Source organism: Anthonomus grandis, chromosome 14 (genome assembly GCF_022605725.1).
Source record: "Anthonomus grandis grandis chromosome 14, icAntGran1.3, whole genome shotgun sequence".
NCBI classification, from domain to species: domain Eukaryota; kingdom Metazoa; phylum Arthropoda; class Insecta; order Coleoptera; family Curculionidae; genus Anthonomus; species Anthonomus grandis.
In genome coordinates, this window is record NC_065559.1 from 3878693 (window position 1) to 3899641 (window position 20949).

General features: G+C 34.1%; 1 protein-coding gene and 1 non-coding gene across 2 annotated transcripts in view; one reads left to right on the forward strand and one right to left on the reverse strand.

The window, feature by feature from the left end:
- LOC126744752 (sortilin-related receptor-like) overlaps positions 1-20949 on the reverse strand; it is a 75793-nt gene that overhangs the window by 18605 nt on the left and 36239 nt on the right. The window contains exons 10-14 of the mRNA XM_050452305.1: positions 19311-19586; positions 18853-19054; positions 15335-15495; positions 9951-10134; positions 2198-2425 (exon numbers count right to left, since the gene is read on the reverse strand). Coding sequence (XP_050308262.1) covers positions 2198-2425; positions 9951-10134; positions 15335-15495; positions 18853-19054; positions 19311-19586 — 1051 coding nt within the window. The remainder of the gene's footprint in view (positions 1-2197; positions 2426-9950; positions 10135-15334; positions 15496-18852; positions 19055-19310; positions 19587-20949) is intronic.
- Trnag-gcc (transfer RNA glycine (anticodon GCC)) lies at positions 11665-11735 on the forward strand. The gene has a single exon. It is a non-coding gene; the product is annotated as a tRNA-Gly (tRNA).

Below are 20949 nucleotides of genomic sequence, written 5' to 3' on the forward strand. Positions count from 1 at the left end.
AGTCTTAACACTTAATAACTGAATCTAAGTTTAGACGTTACATGCTCGTTATACGTCATTTTTCTGTCAATAATTAAGATTAAATTTTTAGCAAAATTTTATTGATATATAAATTAGAATTAAGTGGTCTATGGTACTGTTTTCAAGAACATTATTTCTTATGCTTCCACTATAGAATACTAACGCAACCGATTTTGCTGAATTAGTTCTTAGCATATGTTAAGTAGCTTGAAATAGATTTTCTAAATCAGAATTAAATTGAGCTTTGGCTTCCAAAATTTAAAAGGGCTTCAAAGAAAAATACACTTGAGTATTGTCTGTGACATATAATGGTTACAATATTTTAATGATTTCCAGAACACCAGCAATCACATCAAGACTACCAGAAACCATCCCATCGAGAGAACAATGTTTTTCTATTAGTAAAAGAAGGGAAGAAATCAATTCAATGAAACTCTCACTAAAACCAGAATAGCGTAAAATAAATATTTACATTTCATGGTTCACCATATCAAATGCCTCAGTAAAATCCAACAACACCAAAAGATTTATTAAGTTTTCATCCAAATCCTTGAGGATAACATTAGTTACACAAGCCAACGCCTATTCACAGATATATTTTTTTCTTAAACCAGATTATTTTTCATGCAATAAGCCATTTAAATTAAAGTATTCGAAAAATTGGATTTCAATATTTTGTTCCAAAACTTTAGAAAGAGTTGGTAATATAGAAATTGAACCTAATTGTGCCGACTTATAATGACGAAAATATGACTTTTCGACACAAGGGTTTAAGATATGGCTTATCTGTGGTTTGTATTTGCGGAACTTTCTTCTCTGTAGTATTTTTGTTCTTTTCTTTCATTCCAAATTTAGTTAATAGTATAATAATTCTATTTAAATTTGTATTTTGTACTTTATCTTTTATAAATAAAGATTATAATATTTAAGTAGAATCCAGGCAAGCTATGTGTAGCTTAAGGATTTATTATTGTATTTTTTTTCTGAAATGTAGTGCAACATTGTTTATATTAATAAAAAATTTGAATGCGTAAGCGATATCAGTGTTATTGGGCAGGTAAGTAATATTCAATTTATATTAAATTCATCATTACCAAAAGCTTTACTTTTTATGTTAGAGGGTATTTCAAATACAATCATCTTCCATTACCAGAGACAACTCAAAAGTAGGTTTGGTCAACCGATTATTATTATTATAGAAGTAAATTAAGTCCGGATCAGGATTAAATTGACTTTTTGAAGTATCCACTCTTTTCAATGAATCAGGAATAGTTAATTTTGTTTTGTTGTGAATGTTAGTTTTTTTAAGTTCTTGCTATTTTTGTTTTTGTGTGCAATTTTGGAATTTGATGTTCAAATAGGCTTTCTTTTCTGCTCGTATGGCCGATATAGAACAACTACGTAATTGGTTGTAGTAATTACAGTCTGATTTCTGGTTTGTCTATATTTATTTAGAGCACTCTACATTAAGCGTATATTGCCTGTAATCCACGGTTGATACGACTTTTTTACCTGAAATAACTTTTGGTACATGCAAGTCAAAAACGAGCATGCAAGAAATTTACCTCACTGTCAATATCCACCTTACTATACATAGTGATATCCTATGATATACTATCAATATCATGCATAGAAAAGTCTATATCAATATTATATAATTTCCGAAAAAAACGCAAAACCGGAGCCAACAGGTGCCGTTAAATACAATAAACTAACATGTGGTCCGATATTTGAATATCTCGAATTCCACACTGATTGACCAGATCCGAATTACAAAAAATAAGATCTATTAGGGTAGTACCACTATGTGTAACTCGAGTGCGATTATTACTAATTTGTTTAAGGTTAAATGGTGACAAACAGTCACTAAGCAAGCACGAAGTTCTGTTGTCAGGGTCAGACATATCTATATTAAAATCTCTAAGTATAATGATTGTATTAAAATGTATATAAAAATCTATTAGCAAATTTTCCAAATAGGCAGTAAATAAAATAAAATCCGACGAGCCCGATAAAGATTACCGATTAAAAAATGTTTATCGTCTTAGGTACACTTATTTGTTCAATAAACTGTTTAGTTTCTTTCTAGATATTTTAGAAATATATGCCTCTCTTAATGCATACATCTACACATCTTAATGTTTACATATTCTAATACTTATAATACTATTTTTACCTGAAAAATGATCTTTCGACCGGTACAGTTCGTTTCGTCAGATCCGTCAATGCAGTCGGGTCTGCCGTCGCAGATAAGCGATAAAGGATGACAGCTTCCGCCGTCGCAGCTGAAATAACCGGAAGCGCACGCCTTCTTAGTGGGTTTAGTCGGTACGTAAGTGATGCTGCACGAATCTTCGTCCGAGTGATCGGGACAGTCCGGGGTACCATCGCAAACTGCTGTTCTCTGCAAAGAAAACGATACAGTCGTTTTATTCTTATTTCGATGAGCAAAACACTATACAGGATGTCAATTTGAAAACTTCCCACTCTTCATATCTTTCTTGCATTTTAAATGAATATCTTTAGCTTTCCTGTTTCAAGCTTAAAGATGTCACCTTTAGAATCTTAAATGGGAATGGGGGCCAAATGGCACATCGTTTTAAACGTCGTTCAATTCTCTTTTGAGTAGTATAATCTGTCCAGAGATTTCCGAATAATCGCATTTCATTGCAGAAACGATTAAACTTCGAACGAAATAATCAAACCAGATATATTTAGAGCAAAAGTTTATTATCTTAGCAAAGCGCTTTCGGCGTATGAACCAGCATCAGTGCTAACTGAAAGTGAGTTGTATGTTTTTTTTTTATAGAATTTTAAAATTAAAGGTACAGCGTACTCACTTGTCAGTTATGCACAGGAGTGCCACATAGTGAAAAAAACATTTTCACAAATTAAAACGACATTTAAGAACATTCAAAACTACAAATAAAAAACATCACTTAATGTAAATGCCTTATTAGTACCCCTCCATGTTTATGTTTAAATTGTATTAAATAGCGGGAAACACAACGTTAAAACTTCACTTCAGAATCAGCGTCAAACTAGTCAAAAGAAAAGTGGCGACAGATCAGTCTAGAAACATTGACCACAAAATTGACACAAAAGTTGGATGTTAAAACAAAATGGTGGAGCAAACTAGATTTCAACAGTGAATTTGTGTTTGGGTAAAGAGCCTGAAAATAGGTTATAATTTAATTTATATATAATATAAATAATATTTAACGGTGTAAAGGCAAACTTACGATCAATCAGAAAAGATGTTAATTATAAAATTGTTAATTGTGCAATCTTCTATGTAACGGAATGTAAGGTCTATTGAGGTTTACTTGTATATTTAAATAAGATGGATTAGCAAATAAACTAAGACGTAATATTTATAAGTTTAAACAACTAAAAGGCTTTCTTAGTACCAAAATACTTGAATAAGCACTAGTGGAGTCGGTTTTAAATTATGGTCTATGTATCAGGGGACGGTGGTTATGATAGATATTATGGAAAAATCAAGAGTCTGCAAAAGTGGTTTATTAAGATTAGATAGTTGTAGTTGGGGCAGTTGGCAGTTGTAGTTGTCAGTTGTAACACGACCTCAGTAGACGCCATACGCAGAGCAAACAGTTAGCAAACAGCGCGATACACCCAAGTCACTCATCAAGCAGAGAAGACTCCAAAGCAAAAACGGCGGAGAAAAACGTGGACTCGCCCCCCATCGTCAGTGGGGGGCACAACCATCGCCGGAAAAAAAACCGAAGACAACCAAAAAATGGACATATCGGACGGGTACTCAACGGATAGATCAACCAAAAGTGAAGACCATAGGAGAACAACAAGCAGACAAGAGAGAGAGCGGGGTAAGACTTCGGACGACTCCTCAAAGTTCCTAAAACCCCAAATTAAATCCCGTACTGACCCCAGACTATCCAGAACACCCAAAATCACTCCAAACCCCGACCTGGGAGCTGGCAAAGCGCTACCCCAGAGCACGGAAGTTGGGCAAAATGAGGAAAGAGTACGTAAACTCGAGGAGAAAATTCGGGAAAGGGATCTGAAAATTAAGAGTTACGCAAACGAGATACAAGAGTTAAAAGTCAAAAACTCTCAGATTACCGAGAGACAGGACTATATCATTACAAAATCAATAAGTTGATATCAGAAATCCATACTCTCAATAATCAGATCTTGGACTTGAATCGTAAACTCGAGGCGATGTTGACTAAAAACGAAACCCTTACCACTCAAAGAGCAACTGACGTTACAGGGGGGTCTGGATAATGTTGGTAACCAAAAAGAACAAAAGAATAATACAGGGAGCCAGTCCCCTCAACATCGTCAGCTGATCCTATCCAAAACTCCACCGAATATCCCACTCCAAAACTAAAAAAAGATCCACTTTACATGCCCCTAAACAACCTTTCCTTAGCGGGTAAGGGGAGGAGCACTGATCCCATTTCAAATATCAACAAAGTACCTAAAGTAGTGCTAAAGGACAAAAAACTGGGCCTCAAAATACAAAACATTTTGTGAAAAGAAAATCAACATAGTAAAAGTGCAGAAAGATAGACTGGGATTAGCGCTCTTCCCCAAAACTCCTAATGACCACCCTGAATTAACAGGACTTCTCAAGGAAGAGGGAATGGAATTCCATTCTTTCTTCCTTGAAGAGGACAGAGAGCTGAACGTGATACTCCGGGGACTTGACCAAAACTTCAAGCTAGAAGAGGTCGAGGAAGAGCTGAGAGCGATGGGGTTTGAGCCGGAGAAAACTGGGTTGGTTCCAAACCGGCCCAGGCCGACGTAGACCCACGGACCTCATCAGATTCCTCGTACCCAAAGAGCAAGAGAATATGTTTGAGATTGATAACATTTTAAGCATCAGGGTCCGCGTCGAGCGCTTAAGGACTCAGACTATTGCAAATAGGAAGCAAATTGGGCAGTGCCATCGCTGCCAGGAATATGGTCACGTCCTGAGCAATTGCAACGCAAAGCCGCGTTGCCACAAATGGGTGAACACTTTTACTCAGAATGTGTAAAGAACAGAGCAACCCCGGCTGAGTGTTGCAATTGCGGCGGTGACCACCCGGCGAGTTACTGGCGCTGCCCGAAAATCGACAATCTAATGGCAAATCTTGAGAAATTAAACACAAACCCGGCGATCAAACTACTGGAAGTCGACGCCTAGGTTCTCGCAGTGTCCGTTCATTTTCGTCCTAACGTGTTCAAATCCCAATTCCCATCCTTATAAACCACATAAAAATAAACCTCACACAAAACGCAATCCAACCGTCGAAATCCTAATAACTACCAAAAAGCACCGTAAAGGACCGGTTACGTTCACACCTCCGCCCGACCTTTTCTCACCAGCCAAAACTTCCGTAGTCTGAGGGGGCGTGGTCTGCTCCGCAGGCTCGCGTCCAATAACATCACACCCAGACCTCATAAATACAAGCAACCAAACCTTAACCTGACCAGTCGGTTCCTATTCTCCGAGAGAGTCAAAAGTCCAAGCACCTAGATGCGACCCAGATATATAAAAAGAAGGTGCCTAATCTCGACAAAGGATCTATTCAAAAGACCGGCAAGAGCAGTACAATCTAGCCCGGAAGTACAGTGTCAAAACACGATTAAGATTAGATAGGATAAGCCAAGAATGTTTCCGACAGATGAACTTTTCACATTGACATCATTGGTAGATTTCGAACCGCTATACATTTTGTCTGTCGTAAAATATATTCATCAGGGAATCACTAATTATCAAACAGTAAATCATAATTACCCAACTAGATCAAATTCTAATGTAAACTTCAATACCCAAAGGCCAAATAACTTCTCATACATAAGATTTATTGATTATACAGACATCAAAATCTATAACTTTCTCCCACCGGAAATTAAAAACATAAATAATTTTAATAGCTTTAAGAACAAAGTTAGGGAATATATATTAGAAAATATAGTGGCATTCAAAAATGTGCGAGATAGATAACGCATATTCATAGTGCCTTTGAGAACAAAATAACTATTGTTTGTGTTTAAGAAAAAAAAATCTACCAGAACAATATGGAGGAGAGAGCATTAAAGGAAAACCAATGTCTTATAGGATTTTTCATACTTTGTTTTTGGTTAATTACCAGTGTATGTGTAAATTGGTTGTAGTGGTAACTTGTGATTTTCAAAATACCATTCTATTATTTATTGCACAGGCAAGCTCTCTGGAGCTTATGTGCCTTATTTTTATTTTAAGAAATTATTTGTAAATTTAAAGATTTCTAATAAAGAGCTATTGTATTGTATTGAATTTGAGTTGTCCATTTGTTCTGTTTTTCCTGCATTATTCCCCTTTGGAAACAGACTTCTAGCACATACCTTAAGACGTTAACTGCAATCATCTGGGGAATGTCTGATTGGAAATTGCAAAAAAATAAATAATCATTGTTGATCTTTCGACGTCGCACAGTGTGGCCGATTGATAATCTAGGGGAACTTAATTAAAACAGTTTAAATTTTTTTTTTAAACTATTAAATTCACTGGTTTGAACTGCTAAGTAATGTTTAAAGTGATTTTGTAGCAATAATTGTCTATAGAGTGGGTGTTTCTGATGAAATAGTTTATTTTAACACAATAATACCAAGGTGTTAATTCTGAAAGAAAAAAAAATATATTTTTGTATTATATTTGTGTGTAAATATTTCTCAAATTTGATTTGTAATAAAACTAAGATAAATTAAAGATAATTTTTTAATTAAATTAACCTCAAAATTATGTTTAACACATAAATGCAATTTTATCAATATTATGTACATAGGTATAAGCAAAAATAAGCAATATAATACTAATAAACTCAACTAAAGACCGCTTTTTGTAAATAGTTGTACCTACATGACATATAAATAACAAACAAAGAATATACTATAACAGGTAAATATAACAGAATACCTTAGTAAGTTTACTAAAAATAAAATTGTAACAAAATATGTGCAACAGAAATAAATTCAGATATTTTTTCTCCAAGGGATTGCTGCATAAATAAAACTACAAAATAACAAACAAAATAATTCAACGCAATTCTACAATGCTAAAAATAATAAATAGGTATTATATTATTTTAAACTAGGAACTGCTGTCTGAGTCATTATCTTCACCACTACTAATGTTTGATTCACTAAATTTAAGTTCTTCAAGTAATGCAAATACTTCCCGACTAATTTTTCCTCTTTTTTTAGTATTATTTTTGCGAAGGCTTGTAATGTAAGGATCAGAGGATATAAGTAATCTTTGAAAAAGATCAGTGTTTGTGTTAAGTCTAAAATCTTTTCTTGTAAACAGTTCACGATACTTTCTTTGGTCTTTGTTCCTCGCCTCTTGCGCTTCCTCGGAAAGTTGCCCTATGGGAACAAGGCAAGAGGCAATAATATCTTTCCCATGAAATAAAACCTTATGCACGGTACTAAGCATGTAATACCAAGGGTACTCCCGTAAATAAAGGTTTCTTGTATCCTCCGCATACTTATCAAATTTTTCTGGATTAACGGCAAATCCACAATTAAGCGTTTCCAAAATAACATGAAACTTTTGGATTAATTCCAAGCTGATTCCCGTTATTTCAGAAGATTTTTGAGCATTTCGGAAAAATCGTCGGGAAGTATTTCCATCGTTCGTGTTTCCTGCCTGTTGTGTAGGTACATCTACCAAGAGACCCATTTCTTTTTTAAATCTGTCTTGAATATATTTTTTTCGGTCTGCCACCTTTTTTTTTATTTTCTTCGCCTTTGGTTTGCCAGGTTTCAATTTTAATTCTATAGGCTATATGCAGGATGCATTCCATGAATCTGATCCTGCAGTGGAGTGGTGACAAACCAAAGGAAAGACATTTTTTCATTCACTTTTTTTGAAAAATTTTTTCGGGGTTGTTCATCTCTTTGGGAGATGCACCACACACAAAGCAGCATTGTGAAGACGTATATGTTGACAAAGCAGAACAAATTTTGCCATCAATCATGCTTAGCTGAAGCAAGGGCTGAACTAAAATGACTTTTGTTTCCCAAAAAATATTGATAGATTTAAGATTTTGTATTTGGTTTTCAATATTTTGTACCTCAGCAGTTATTAAATCGGATGTTTCTTTAGCATACACTAGTTTTATTGGTAGTTTTATTGGTCGGCAGTATTTGGTCGACGAGGGTGTTCTATTTTGCCAAAATATTTTTTTGGTGCCTTTCTCTTCAAAGTATATTTGAAGAGGTACCAAAGAAATACTAAACATGTTCTCATCCGAAGCACCATCCTCCAAAAATATCTGTCTGTAACGTTTCTGTTGAGACCCATCACAACCCCATTTAAAAATAATGGTCATGTCTTTGGGGAGATCAAGGTGCTGGAAGATACTTTCTTGGCAGAGAACCAATCTTTTAATCGTGTGATCTATTAAACTCTGCAAACTTACTTCTGCTCTTGTCTCAGAAATAGAAATTTCTGATGGGTAGCACATTTTTTTGGCTGTTTGGATCATTTTATAGAATGGGTACATATTTTTGGAAATTTGGTTAGACTGCTGCCTTATAAGGTTATATTGATAGATAGATAAATTTGCATCGATTATCATTGCAAGGGCTTGGTCAGGTGTTATGGTTTTTGCCTCATTGTCGGTTGAATTTATTATTTTCTTCAATTTGGTGCCACTAGAGGAAGAACTTGAAAGTTCTTTTATTAATAACGCTGTATCTCTTTTGCCGATTTGAAATTGACTCAGTTCGTTTGCAACTGCTAATACTTCTGGAGAAAAAGACTCTGTTAACTTTCTAGCTTTCTTTTTTTTTGGGTTTTCTTGCAACAGTCTTGAAAGGGTTTTGATGGTCTTCCAGGTTTTTTATCGGATTCTGGGACTTCTTTAAAATATGTTTTAAAATCCACGTTTTCATTTAACCATTCACGATATTTTTCTAAGAACCTAGCTCGATTACGATAGCTTTTTTGCCATTTTAAACTAATTCGGTAGCATTCTGTAGCGACTTTGTTATTAAAAGATGCCAGTAATTTCTTACTTCGAATGTCCTGTTCCCCGAAATGTTCTAAAAGTTTCTTTCTTGTTCCACTAGTTCGGTGCTTAATCCATATATCAAAAATTTCCATGCGCAAAACGGTGTAAACATTCATCCTAAAAAAATAACCTCCTGTTAAAAGGAGCAGATAGACGCAACATTTTTTATATATGCCCTTTAGTATAAACAATGGGCTTTATTTTGACCATAATTTGAAACCCACAATCGGCGACACTCGGAAGATTTTTCATTTAAAAATTTCAGTCGCTATTTTAAGATCTTTGTCACTTTTTTAAAATTATAGTTTTTAGAGTACAATTAAATCTTATAAAAAAAAAATATGTATACGTACCTCTATAAATGATGTTTAAAATATCACCAAATTTGTTTAAATAAAATGCACCTGTACACAATAACACAACGCTAAACTAACTGATAAATACTGCAAGAAAAGTCTATTAACATTTTTATCAATGTTTACCTTATCTTTTTCCTGTGTTTACATTTTTTTTTAATGTTTTGCTATAAATTTGGGTTGGTCGGATATCTACCAATAATAATACATCATTATTTTATTAAATATTATTATTTTTTTTTTTAATTAAGTTCCCCTAAATTATCAATCGGCCACACAGTGCGTCGCACCGTTGACTTTGTTTTCTATTTAATTAATGTACCACAACAAATATTATAGGTGTTTTGATTTTCTTTTATATAGTGTAAGATTGACTTTTTATGTTTACTGGGCTCGGTTATGGCAACGATTTCTGAATTGATTTAGTATGAGCAGAGACTAATTTACATCTACAGTATTCCCTTACAAATAAAATTGACGTGTCTTTCCGATTCTTGCCATAAATGACAAGACGATGGCTGAATAGTTGAAAAGTACTTACCGAAATGCAATTTCCATCCTTAACGCATTTAAACTCGGAGGTTCGACAACCGCCACGTGTGTCGCAATGGTCTTCGTCCTCGCCCATCGGGCAATCGTTGGTACCATCGCACACCCATGCGGCCATAATGCAGCGCCCATCCCCGCAACGGAATTCATTAGTACCACAGGCAACGTTTAAAGGTCTGAAAATATGATGATGGGTAATAATAATAAGAGTCAGTGAGCTACAAAAAACTATATCTATAATAGATCATATAAAACCAACTATAAAAAACAAAATGAACTAATAAAAAAAACGGTTTCTGTAACATTATTAAAAAGAAGATATTACACGCTTTGATGAGTTAATTAGGATCGTTAATCAACCCCGAGAATTGAGCACCAGAGAAATAAAAATCACGAGAAAATAACTATTGGATCACAAGTGAATACCTACACAAAATTAAAGAGAGCAAAGAGAAAGACAAACTATAGACACTTGAGAGTATTATAATCAATAAAATTTGTTACAGAAATACAGGAAAAAGAAACAAAATGTATATAGGTCACAATGGACAATCTATAGAAAATCCACCGAATATTGCAGAGGAATTTAATAATCATTTTTCGAAAATCGGGCAAACTTTAGCATCTAAAATAAATAGTAGTAATTTACCTAACTGAAATAAGCAAGAAAAAGAAAATCAAAAAACAATTTTCCAGCCTACAGACTTAATAAATGATCTAAAAAATAATTATTCACCAAGTCCTGACCGTATTACAAACAATGAAGTGATGGAATTTTAATAAATCATTGGAGATTGTATGGTAAAATTAATCAATGAGGTACTAGAAAACGGAGTATTCCCTGAAGAGTGGAAAATTGGCAAGATAACACCAGTTTATAAAAAAAGAAGTAGATCAGAAGTTAATAACTACAGGCCAATTACACTCCTAAATACTTAAATAAATATTATATACTAAAAAAAATATATGGTGATTAAAATAAGACCGTAATTTCATTGATGATTGATGATTTCATTGATTCACATCACAAGTTTTGGATTTGAACTCAACCAGTACGCATTTTAGAGTAAAAGCAGTACACTTGGAGTGGCAGTTATTTTTTAAAACATATATCAAAGCAATTAAACAAAAGTAAGTTCGTCATCGTGATCTTCATAAATCTTTAAAAAGCCTTTAATACTGTGAACATAGACTAATGCTGGATAAATTTTAAAACATGGACTTCAGAAGTATTTGCCATGAATTGCTGAAATCATATCCTACAAATAGAACCCAATACTCGACGGTCAAAAAATTGTGAAATTGTCGTGTCGGTATAGTACAAGCCTCTGTCCTAGTACCTCTTGAGAACGATACAGTATTGGTGTCTTCATCTGAAAAGGTAAATGTTTGGTAATAGGATAATAATCATTTATTGAAGTAATGTTAGTTTGTAGGTACATAATAATGTTTTAAACAGTTTAATAATGTTTTAAATAGTATTTGTTATATGAAGTTGTGTTAACATTTTTCGTAGAATCGAAAAATCTATTAAAAAATACCATTTAATTTTAAAAAAAAAAAGGTAACTTTGGTCTCTACTATTGTTGTGATGCCTCCTGTATATGCCAAGTTATCTTGCCAATGTAGATCTGAAAGAGATCTATAATTTTTATTTGGGATACTTTTTGATAAAAGCATAACTAAACTCGAAAGTACTTTCAACGGCATCGGTGGTTCAGTGGTAGAATGCTCGCCTGCCACGCGGGCGACCCGGGTTCGATTCCCGGCCGATGCAATTTTTGTTCTTATTTTTTTCTTTATCATTTTTATAGTATTATGTTATTCAATATGCACTTAATGGTCGCTATCGTCTGAGTTAAAGTACTGGTTATATAATATTAATAATAATAATAATAATAAGCCTTTATTTCTAACAGGCAACTTGCCTTCAAATAATAACAAAATTTTGTTTTAATATCGCTTGGAAAGCTATGAGTGCACGTAATTAGATGCCGACGAAATATCGCTTTATGAAAAAGCTTAAAAAATCATGTTTTCTTGAATCAAATTTGAACCTACACTTTCCAACTTGAATAACCATGATAAAGGACACAGCAGTTTCGATTATGTCCTTTAAAAAAATTAATGAAGGAAAATTTAAAGGTGGTCTTGGTCCAGAGGGAGCAACCTCTAATATATTTTCTACTATCCATAAAATACCTGGTATAGGGACAAGAATCTGGAAACTGAACAGCAGAGAAAACGTCAACCATAAACTGAATATAGAAAAATGACTTGAAAGGAGTGTGGCGTTAACTTTACTGTGTTACTATTTTGCCAAGAGTTTGCAGACGGTAGCTCAGAATTATTGGAGGCTTGGGATTGTTCGAAGGTTTACTTATGACTGGCTATTAAAGAATCTAAACTTGATTATAACTATTAAATAAGAGGGCGCCACTTAGTTTTTTTTATAAATGAAAGAAAACTAAGAAAAAGACTTGGTATAGGTCAGATTCTTCTTCATCATAGGACCCTAATATACAATGCGAACGTAAAGGTTGGAATAAATTCATTTAAAATTCAGGGGTATGTTCAAAAAAAAAACGCTCGGACATGTCGATTTTTATTTTTAACTGCGTGTTTTCTTACTATAATTTTATGTATACAGGGTGGCCCAAAAATAAGTTACGGTCATCAACGTAATTTTTTTAAATGTAAACACCTATTTTTTATTTTAGATTTAGGTTCTACATCAAATTCTAAGTACATTTCATGTACCATGTCCTATACCTAAACTTGACCGTTGACGATTGAACACAATAAAAGGCTATTTTTGGAAGAGTTATTTATATCAAGCAAGAATACATAAAAATATTTTAATTAATTTATTAAGTGTTGAAAATGGCTGCCACGAACCTCTTGGCAATATCCCAGTCGATGCTGAAATTCTTGTAAAACGTTATCGATAACAGAAGGTTCTATCAATTTTATTTCTTCCGTTATTCTAATTTTTAAGTCTTCAATGTTGTTTGGCCGATTAACATAAACTTTGGACTTAAGATACCCCCACAAAAAAAATCTAAAGGAGTCAGATCCGGCGATCTGGCCGGCCATTCAATTGCACCCCTCCGACCAATCCAACGTCCAGGGAAAACGGTATCCAGGTACTGGCGCACGGGACGAGTGTAATGGGCTGGAGCTCCATCTTGCTGATACCATAAGGAATTATCTAATATATCCGGGTCTTCTGGATCGGGGTATAAAGTGGCAAGGCATGGAACCAAGTCATTTTCTAAAAACTCTAAATACCTCTCACTATTCAAGTATCCTTCAAAGAAAAAGGGCCCTATAACCCTGTTTTCAATCACCCCCGCCCAAACATTTACTTTTTGAGGGACATGGCTGTGGCACTCCATCATCCAGTGCGGATTTTCAGTAGCCCAATATCGGCAGTTTTGCCGGTTTACACTACCATGAAGACAAAACGTTGCCTCATCAGATAATACAATTTTTTTTGAAAATTGTGGATTAGCATGGCACAAGTCCATAAGTCTCTCACAAAATTCTAAACGCCTATCTGGGTCATCTTCATTTAGTTCATGAACCAATTGAACTTTGTAAGGGTGCCATTTATTTATACCTAAATACTTAACGACGGATGTCTGGGATATCTGATTTTCTAACGCAATATTGCGAGTCGTTTTATGGCAATCTTCTTCAACTGCCAGCAAAACATTTAGTTGCTTCTCTTCTGATATACTTGACCGACCTTTCGTATAATTATCCCTGACATGACCCAAATCCCGATATTTCTGTTCTATTTTACTGACAGTACTTTGAGATATACGTGGCCTATCAGGATACTTGGCATGATAAATTTCACAGACTTCCATCTGAGTGCGCATCCTGTTTCTATAACCAATCATCATCAAAATCTCTATTCGCTCTCGCTCACTAAGACGTACCATTTTTTGAAATTTTAATTTTATCTTTTGATAAACTTAACACAAGCAAAACTTTGCTTAGGCATCTAAATCAAACTAAATTCACTCAAAATTATTTGATGTCAACAAATTGTGACAAGTTAACAATCAAAAACACCAACCACAAATGTAAATAACCAAACAATAACTGATAGGTTGCTTGATATAAATAACTCTTCCAAAAATAGCCTTTTATTGTGTTCAATCGTCAACGGTCGAGTTTAGGTATAGGACATGGTACATGAAATGTACTTAGAATTTGATGTAGAACCTAAATCTAAAATAAAAAATAGGTGTTTACATTTAAAAAAATTACGTTGATGACCGTAACTTATTTTTGGGCCACCCTGTATACATAAAATTATAGTAAGAAAACCCGCAGTTAAAAATAAAAATCGACATGTCCGAGCGTTTTTTTTTTGAACATACCCCTGAATTTTAAATGAATTTATTCCAACCTTTACGTTCGCACTGTATAATAAACGACAGTGTAAATAGTGAAATAAAAACGTATGTAAATTGGGTGAATTACAACAAGCTAAGAATTATTGTTAAAAAAACGGTTTATATGAAAATGAAACAAAAAGGCAAGTGAAACCTAATTCATACACTTAAGTTAAATAGTACCCATTTAAGAGAAGTGGCTCAGTACAAATCAATCAATCTTGGTTTTACAATAGCTAATGATCTGACTTTTAACACATAGTTAAAAAATATAATTAATAGGCTTGCCCTAAAGATTGCCAGCATAAAGCGTTGTGCACATCAACTAAATGAAAAATCACGTTACTTTTTGTATAATAGTCTGATTGAGCGACACTTACGGCGCCTAATACCCTGTTGGGGAAACACGAGTGAATACGTATTGAATAAGTTGCAAAGGTATTAAAATAAAACACTATATTCTCTCTAGAAGCCATCAGAGGACCTATACAAAAACTACCCATTTAAACGTGTGGCAATTAAAAACATTCGAACGGTCCAAATGGTCCTATTAATTTAGGAACAACCTAATAAAAACAAGTGTAACGCTAAACAGAAATAGAAATTTTCACTCACATGATCTAAGAACAATGTCTAAGTTCAGAAATGACTTTTTAAAATTAAAAAGGGCCAAGACTCTCAGATTTTTAGATGCATACAGAAATTCAATAAGATTCCCGAAGGAATGACGAACAGTAATGTAAAACTATATTGTAGAAATCTTAAGAAATATGTTAGAGAATAAAATGTATCAAATATTTAAAATTGTTTCATATACCTACACTTAAATTTGTTCTAAGATGTTTTGGGTTTTTTTTTCTCTAATCAGCGCAAAATGTGCTGATTAGAGAAATAAATTCGTTAACGAAAAAAAAATATATATATGTATATTTCACCCGTTTTAAATGGCTTTAATTGACGGACATACCGTGAGGTGGTAAATAAACTAGGCGGCCTAATTGAACCGGAATTGCCGCAATCCAACTCGTCGCTACCGTCACCACAATCGTCGATTTCGTCGCATCGCCACCAGAACGGGATGCAGCGGTTATTGTGGCAGGCGAAGGTCCAATCTTGGCACGTTTGGTTCTGAAATAATAAAAAAAAAAAAAAATTTAAATCTCAGTCGAAAGTGTTAGGGTGTTGTTCGGTGATCAGCTTTGGACCCACATCTATATTTTTCTAATCAATTTATTTAGTTTTTTTTCTACTTTTGAACGGAATAAAGGGTAATAAAGACTTGTTATAAAACACCTAATAACTTTGCTTTTTAAACAAAACAATAATGAAATCTGGTGTATGGATGTTGCGTAAGCGCGCTCGATTTTCTGACTTCACTTCTAGTTGTAGCATTATAATAATAATAATGTGTTTATTTTGTAAATCATATAAAACAATCCGATACATAAATATATATAATATTAATTTTGTCAGTGATTTACAAAAGGGAGCCAAAAACAATTAAAACATAAATTAAAAACAAATGTACAATTGAAAAATATTATATACTACCAATGTTGCCCGTAGAAAACTGAGCAAAACGTACAGAAAGAAATACATATATATACATACATATACAGGGTGATTTTTAAGTTGATACTTTTTTTTTAACTGTGTATAGAACTCGGTAAAATATAATTTTTTTCAAATAACTTTTTTCGATACACTCAAAAACAAGGGACATACAGAATAAAAAAAGTCAATATGGGTTTGTTTTTCATCGTCTGTTTATGTTTAGTTTTTGCTCGAATTTTTGTATTATCGATCACGCATTGTACCGATCAGTTAGTCTTAGACACTTTTGGTTTATTGTTGTTAATTTTAAATTTGCAAATCCTAAAAATGGAACATCGTTATGAAAACAATGAATTTGTGGATATGTTGCTTTTTTATGGAGAGTGTGTTCAAGGTGCTGCTGCTTCGGTATTATACGCAGACCGCTTTCCTTTGTGGAATCATCCTACACCCAGAAGTTTCATAAATCTTATTCAACGGGCTAGGGATACTGGCGATTTACGGGAACATCGTGGAGGGCATGCAGGAAGAGAAAGGAGACCTGAAAATGTTCATAGGGAAGAACAAATTTTAAATCTCATCGAAGAAGATCCAACAACAAGTACTCGAGTTGTTGCAGGGCAGGTCGGATTAAGTCAAACAAAAGTATGGACAATATTGCGCGAGAATCAATTTAATCCCTTTCACGTTCAACGTGTCCAAGCGCTACTGCCTGAAGACTTCCCCCGCAGAGTTCAGTTTTGTGAATGGTTCCTACAACAACATGAAAATAATCAACATTTTTCGAACAAAATTTTAGCCATGGACGAGGCAACATTCACCCGAAACGGAATTAACAATTTTCGAAATACGCATGTTTGGTCTGTTGATAATCCCCATGCAATTCGCAGAACCAATTTTCAACACCGCTTTTCTGCTAATGTGTGGGCAGGAATTGTGAATTGGATACTTGTTGGACCATTTATCTTACCAGACCGTTTGACGGGCGATGTTTATTTGGACTTTTTGCAAAATAATCTGCCTGTTTGTTAGAAGACGTGCCACTGAATATCAGGCAAGCTATGTGGCTCCTGCAGGATGGAGCACCTGCCCATTTTAGACGAGAAGTGAGCGAATTTTTGGATATAGAAGTTACCCAAATCGGTGGATTGGCCGAAATGGACCAGTTGCATGGCCACCAAGGTCGCCAGACCTAAATCCATGTGACTTTTTTTTTGTGGGGGTATATGAAAAGTTTAGTTTTCAAGACGCCTATCGACACACAAGAAGAACTAATAGCACGTATTGAGCAGGCTGCGGCAACAGTTAGACAAAAGCCGATTTCTCTATTGCGTGCCGTTACAGAACAGTGGTTACGTCGAGCAAATCGTTGTGTTGAAGTTAATGGTGACAACTTTGAACAACTTATTTAAATTAGAGAGGACCGTATTGGACTCATAACATTTTGGCAATGCAATTTTTTTATTTTTCGTTTTTTTGAATAAAGTTATTTGAATTTTTTTTTTATTTTACCGAGTTCTATACACAGTTAAAAAAAATATATATTATAAACTTTGATCAAAGTATTACATAAGATGTAACCCTAATTAGATCCAAAACGTAAAAAGGATGATTTGGGTCATCTTGGGCTCCTAAAACGAAATTTAAAGTGCATTCGAATAATACGTGACAGTAATAGAGTTATATATTTTGATTTTTTTGTAAGACATAATACATCATAAAGATTGAAAAGTGATTTACGATATATTAAATGAACTTTAAAAGTTAAACTGAAGTCAAATCGTGTTTTCTTAAGCCGGTTTATGTCCAAAACGTAAAAAGGATCATTTGGTATCCGGTATAAAAATTGGCATTGGCAGACAGTTTAATAATTCAGCCAGAGACTAAATTCTCCAACCATGTTAGAAATACATTGTGCCACCAAATGGTAGAGTTTTGATTATACATGCGATACTATTGTGCTATATACAGCTGCAAGAAAATTGTTTAACCCCGAAAAATGGCATATTTATTATTTTTTTTAATGTAATAAGTTGTATAATATAACAGATTAGTTATACAGTATCGTTCAAAATGTCGTTCTTTGAAGCAAATAAATGGATATTGTTTTTGAAAATTTCCAATTTTTCTTTTCCAAGCAGTTGAGAATAAAATCTTGTTCTTTAGGTTGGTTTTCACGATTTTCTCAGATAAATAATTCCTTCTTTAACTGCCTGTAAGGAATGTTTCTTCCAGGCACTCAAAAAGGTCACCTATTTTTGGATTTTTTGTCTGGATAGAAGAGAAAATTTGAAAAAACAATCTTACAAGTGCCTGGAATTTGTGAAATTATAACATTTCTCCCAAGCAGTTACCGGCCAAATATGATAATGACCTTCCTAAAAAAATTGGAATTCGCCTCGAATTTCCCTCTTGTCCATTTTTATAACACCTTTTCCAGGCAGTTAAAAAAAATAATAAATTATCCATTTTAAATTCCGCTCATTAAAAGAGCAATATGACGCCTTTCGTGTTTTTTTATAATCCTCAACTTCCTCGAGGAATTTTTTTCTCCCAAGCAATAGCAAAGGAAAAAGTCCTACATGTCTGCTTTAGGTTAGTTTCTGGATTTTCATAGAGGAATAATTACTACACAAAATTTAAACTGCTTGCAAATTAATAATATCTTTCAGGCAGTTGAAGATGAAGACATAAAAACATATACAACAAATGCAGCGCATAAACACTTCAATCATTCCTTTGAATGTATTCGTCGTTCGATAAAAGATGAACGAATTCATTTGTAGTAAAAAAAATCATTTATCTCGGTGTTTTCAGTTTCAATTTCTAAATTGTCGCAAAATAATCCATTAAATTAAATAAAATCGTATAAATACGTTTTTAATTTTTCTGTCAACTTTCCCCATCCATATTAAAAAAAAAACTGTTTACCTTAGTAGGTTGAAAACCATTAGTAGGGGGTTTTATTTCCGGATGTAAAACGGTACAATTCAATTCATCCCTGCCATCGGGACAATCCTTATCGCCGTCGCATACCCACGCGTTAAATATGCAACGATTCAATGGCAGACCGCAAGAATATTGAGATTCGCTGCAGGTGTTGTTGCCGCAGTCGTTTTCATCAGAACTGTCCCTAAGAAAACGGAAAAAAGGTCATAAACAGTAAACCGAAGAGTTTAAAGGTTAATTTTCTTGTAAACGATGCTTCCTAGGGACTTAAAGTAAGAATATTGTTGTGATAAAGTGGTAATAAAATAATATAGGGTCATCTAAACCGGATAGGAGGCATTTACACACCTGGAAAGTTTGACCTTATAAATTAGAAAAAATTGTCAGGAAAATTAATCGCTTAGATTCTGTTTTCTTACATTTCTGTCAGAGTATATTACCTGCAATCGGATTCTCCGTCGCATTTCCACGTACTCGGTATACAAGTGACCGCGCCGCCCTTACACTGGAACTCGTCCTCTCCTTTACACTGCGTCGGTTTGTCCGGGTTACAATTTCTCTCGTCCGAATTGTCGCGACAATCGTTCTCTCCGTCGCACCTCCATGTGTTGGATATACAACGGCCGTTCTCGCACTCGAATTGCCCCTCGGTACAGTTTTGTTTAGGACAGTTAAGCTCGTCGGAACCGTCCGCACAGTCTGGGTCGTAGTCGCATCTAAAAATGATTTTCCATATTTACTTGTTGTAATAATTTTATTTTACTTACATCACTCAACAGAGAAACTCTAATAATAAAGTAGAAAATATACATATAAAAATTAAATTATCTTATCAAAATAAATTTAATATATAAGATAAAACAAATTATTAATAATTAAAAAAAAAGAAAACGTGATTATCTAAACTAAGCGAATTCTTTTAACTTCGACTAGGCTACAGTTAAGTATATCTCATTGATTTTGTAATGTTGGTTCTAGGCCTTGCAAGGTAAAAAGTTTGAGGATTACGAGATGACAGCCGAAGAGTGTGAAAGTTTAGAAGTTGCAAGATCTCTGGCGAGTCAAATAAGCCATTAATTCATTTATATAAGAATTGTAGAACCGCCGAATGATCCCTTCTTTCCTGTAAAGATTTTACCTGGAATCTTTCAAGCAAACGATCATGTGAGTAGCCCAAAGGAATTTAAGAGATATTTGCTCTATATTTTCAAGCTCTTTAATATAGTTCTGATAGTATGGCGACCAGATTTGGGAAGAATATTCCAAAATTGAACGAACATATGTACAGGAGTTTAATGCTGGGCATATTCTCAAAGAATTGAGAGTTCCTGACAACAAAACCCAGCATTTGATATATATTCCTTATGTTTATGGTTTCTTCGATATACAAATTAAATAAAAGTGAGCTGGCAAATATGACTCCCAAGAAGACTTTAAAGTGAGTTGATCTTGGTAGTGTCACATTATCAATTTTGTATTGGTAACTCAGTTCTTTTTTAAGGAGTAGGAAACCACACAGCATTTAGATGCAAGTTGTTATTCTTGCACCATTTATTAACTGAGCTAATGGCTGCTTGGAGTTTAATGCAGTCCTCAATAATATCAATTCTACAGTATAATTTTTCGTCATCGCAGTATAATAAGCTGTTTACTTCCAGGTACTTAGAAATGGTATTAATAAATGAGTTAAAAAGTAGAGGTCCCAAATATGGAGCCTGGTGGTACGCCTGAAGGAACTATTATTTCACTTGATCTGTGTCCAAAGCATTCAATATGTTGAGGACGTTTAGCAATATAAGAATAGAGAATATATAGCAATATAAATATAAGAATAGAGATAAGAGCAGTTAAACGAGATAAAAACCCAAATTGGTCAGAATGATTGCATGTAAGAATGGAGTGTCAAGACGGTGGAAAGCTTTCGAGAAATCTGTATAGGCTACATCAACTTGAGAATTATCGTTTATAGATTCTTATATAAATTCCGTGATCGTAATAAAATTAGAAGTAGTGGATCTGCCCTTCATGAAGTCTAGTGTCTATAAGATATTTCATAGAAAAGTATAATGGTGAATGCAG